Source organism: Belonocnema kinseyi, chromosome 7, assembly GCF_010883055.1.
Source record: "Belonocnema kinseyi isolate 2016_QV_RU_SX_M_011 chromosome 7, B_treatae_v1, whole genome shotgun sequence".
Taxonomy (NCBI): Eukaryota; Metazoa; Arthropoda; class Insecta; order Hymenoptera; family Cynipidae; genus Belonocnema; species Belonocnema kinseyi.
In genome coordinates, this window is record NC_046663.1 from 146,676,504 (window position 1) to 146,680,070 (window position 3,567).

General features: G+C 39.6%; 1 protein-coding gene across 3 annotated transcripts in view; it reads left to right on the forward strand.

Annotated features, from left to right (window-relative positions):
• LOC117176944 (tyrosine-protein kinase-like otk) overlaps nucleotides 1–3,567 on the forward strand; it is a 329,105-nt gene that overhangs the window by 273,203 nt on the left and 52,335 nt on the right. For all 3 annotated transcript variants that reach the window (XM_033367348.1, XM_033367349.1, XM_033367350.1), the window contains one exon: nucleotides 1,912–2,187. In XM_033367348.1, the coding sequence (XP_033223239.1) occupies nucleotides 1,912–2,187 (276 nt within the window). The remainder of the gene's footprint in view (nucleotides 1–1,911; nucleotides 2,188–3,567) is intronic.

Genomic DNA, 3,567 nt, shown 5'->3' on the forward strand with positions numbered 1-3,567 from the left:
CAGCACATAGAGTTGCAAATGGAAGAGACCCTCTTCTTAAAATGGTCAGGAATCACGAGGAAGTAGGCAAAGGAGCGTTTCTGTACAAAGCAGCGGAGGAGGATGCTGAAACTCTCGGACTTGACTTCAGTATTAGGGGTGAGCAAAATGCATCACATCTAATCTATCTCGAGTACTCACTCCTGAAAGCCCGGATTAAGAAAGCACAAGAGAAAAACTTTCGTGAACAGCTCCTAGATAAGAGGATGCACGGTATCTTCCACAGAAATGTTAAGGATCAGACAATTGTTTCTGTTGCTCACTCGAGGCCTGACATGGTTCTTCTTGACTTCGAGAAGCGAACCATGTTCGTTATCGAATTTTCGGCACCAGCTTCAAGCGCATCCATAATAGCTCAAGTAGTATGCGTTGCGCGGGAAGTTTAAAAATAAAATTCTCTCTCACTTGCATCGCAGCGTTGTTGTCTGAGGTTTCCACTGCGTAGCGCTAACATCCAGACAAAATTCTTAATGTTACCAACGAACGCTTATTAACTGCTATTAAAAGAAGATGCATTTAAAGGTGCCTTCGGCCCACGTAAATGACAGGTATTTTTTAAAAAAAGTTTTTAACAATGCAAGCAAAAGTATTACGTTTACTCTGTGAGCTTCTAATGCAAATTTTAACATAGGATCCGAATTTCAACGTTTTAAAAGTTGATTTAGCTGTTTTTTGAGTTTTTAAGAAAGGAACCGAATGGGGACCCAATGGGGTCTTTACGGGTACTTCGTAGAGGCTCCATTCGGTTCCTTCTAGTTCGACAGGGAATCCACAAAAAAAATGTGCAGGGACGTCCGTTAGCATGTTCGCTACCATTCCCCAGATTTTTAAGACAAAATATTTATTAATCTAGGAAAAAACCGGGGAAATATAACACTGATAAAATCGATACTAATTCCTAAGCGCCATGCAAACTAATCAAATTAATTAAAATTCATTGTATATTGCAATTTTACAATCTTGCATACAATAATTCTTACTAATCGCACGTACATGCACCTCGCAAAGTGCGGCCCATATGCCTTGCAACCTGCATGCACCACGTGCCGAGTGAGTAACGTTCCCCGCACGTTTGCTATCTGGGTAACTTATATATTTCTTACATATCATTGTTATAAACATATATTTTATATAATTCCGTTATATATTTTTCTTAAATAAGTTTGTTACCTATTCTTTACGTGACTTATTAATATGCTTTCAAGTAATTTTGTTAAATATTGTTCATATAATTACGAAATCGTTGAGACATCTTTACGACAACTTTACGACATTCTATTTCCATGTCCCTAAAGTGTCTTTACGATATTGTAAAGGCATCGTATGATCTGACAATGTCTTTACGATATCGTAAAGTCACCGTAACGACATGGACATAAGAGATCGTAAGGTTATCGTAAAAACGTCGTAACACCTGTTGACTGATACATTTCAAACGCGTCATCTATATATAGCAGTTAACAGGCGTTATAGGTCTTATATTTAAAAAAAACTTTTTACCGTTGAAAAAAAATATGGCGATCACTCCGTGAACTACTAATAGAAATTTCAACGTTTAATCCTAATTTTACCAATTTAAAAGTTGATCTTACTCTTTGTTGGAGGTTTTGTTGCATGATACGGAAGGGGTACTATGTGGCTACTATGTGGATACTATGAAGATACTACGTAGAGTATCCTTTCCATTCACTCGATCCACTAGGGAATCTGACTGTGAATACGACCGTTTTCTTTAATCTAAATATCCGTATTTGCGGTTTAAATAACGACCATAAATAAGGCCGTAAAAACCTCTGTGGCCTGAGCTAGTGAAATTCTATGCTATGATATGTTGTAATGTGTATAATTGAAATTTTTTGTGAATTGTTACAGTTTCTCCAAAATTCACGATACAACCACAAAATCCAACAGAAGCAATTGAAGGTTATCCCCTGATGTTACATTGTGCAGCTGAAGGAGATCCAAAACCAACAATTCAATGGGACAAAGATTCACGTATGAATAACCTAAATGGTTCAAGATTTGAGTTTCTATCTAATGGTAGCCTTTATATCAAAGAAATAGCTCTGACTGATGAGGGAAAGTACGGTTGTACTGCGGGTAACAGTGGAGGTCTGAGAAGAGAAGAAATTCAACTTAACGTCAAAGGTGAATGTAATTTTTATGCCATTTTTATGTAATGAAAAATTTCTTAATCCGGACTTTCAGGAGTGAGTACTCAAGATAGATAAGATTTGATGCATTTTGCTCACCCCTAATACTAAAGTTTAGTCCAAGTGTTTCAGCAGCCTCCTCCGCTACTTTGTACAGAAAACCTCCTTTGCCTACTCCTTCGTGATTTCTGACAATTTTTAGAAGAGGTTCTCTTCCATTTGCGACTCTATGTGCTGTACCCAGAATAATCCTGTTGTAAAGACATTCAAGACTCAATATTCCGCGATCACCTTGACGGCGTGCGGTGTACGGTCGTGAAACAGAAGACTTAAGATGCATGCTTTTGTTCATGTGCATAATCTTTCTTGTCCCGATATCAAGGGATCTGGGCTCGTTCTTCGTCCACGGAACTACTCCAAATGAATAGTGTACTACCGGGACGGCAAGCATGTTCGTTGCAGATACTTTGTTCCTCGCAGACAGTTCGGAAGACCAAATCTGTCGGATGAGACGTTTGTATCTGCTTCGGAGAGTATCCTTTATAGATATCACTTCCTGAATTCGGCTCTGTGGCACGCCCAGGTATGTATAAATCTCTCCAGCGCAAAGGTGTCGTATGGCGCTCTGGGAGGTGCCAAGCTTTCACTCGTTAATAGCCTGAAAAACATCCCTGCGTGTCAACAATATGCTAAAACACTTGCGGGAAAAATGCAGAAGGCGGTAGTTCTTGGTTCGCTCCGTGTTCGCAGGGTGCACGAAACTTTTGCCGGGTCGTCGTATTGATTCCGTTACAGACTATAACCATCTATCTCACGGTCCTGAGAAGTGGTTGTTTCTGAAATTTTACAGCGATTTCGCTGGGAGCGTGTGCAATTTTTCAGATTAGCCAAGTAAAAAAATGTCCGCATGTGGCTGGTGTATGTATTGGCATGCGATCCAATTGACCGGAAAATTGTGCGGGCACCTTAGTAGCGTAATGGGCCCGCCATTGCTGGCTATGTTACCCGCCCGACCATTCAACACTTAACGTGCCAACCGTGTGCAAGCCCGAATTGCTGCAAATAGATTTTATTATTTCAAAACACCAGCATGGTATGGAGGAAATACAGGAAAAAGTAGAAGTAATTATTTTTGAATTATTAGCTAGATATTGATAATATAATGAAATTGCTCTTCATCCGCATCGCTGGAAGTATCAGTATCATTATTAATATTTTCCTGATGAGCCGATTCTTTGGAAGCCAGCAGTTCAGTTACCTATTTTGTTTGTTTATTACGAGGGTAGTTCAATAAGTCCTTAGAATGACTAACAGATGGCGCGCGAATCGCTCCAAATCATCTGTTTTCAGTCAGCACCACTCCCGACTAGATATA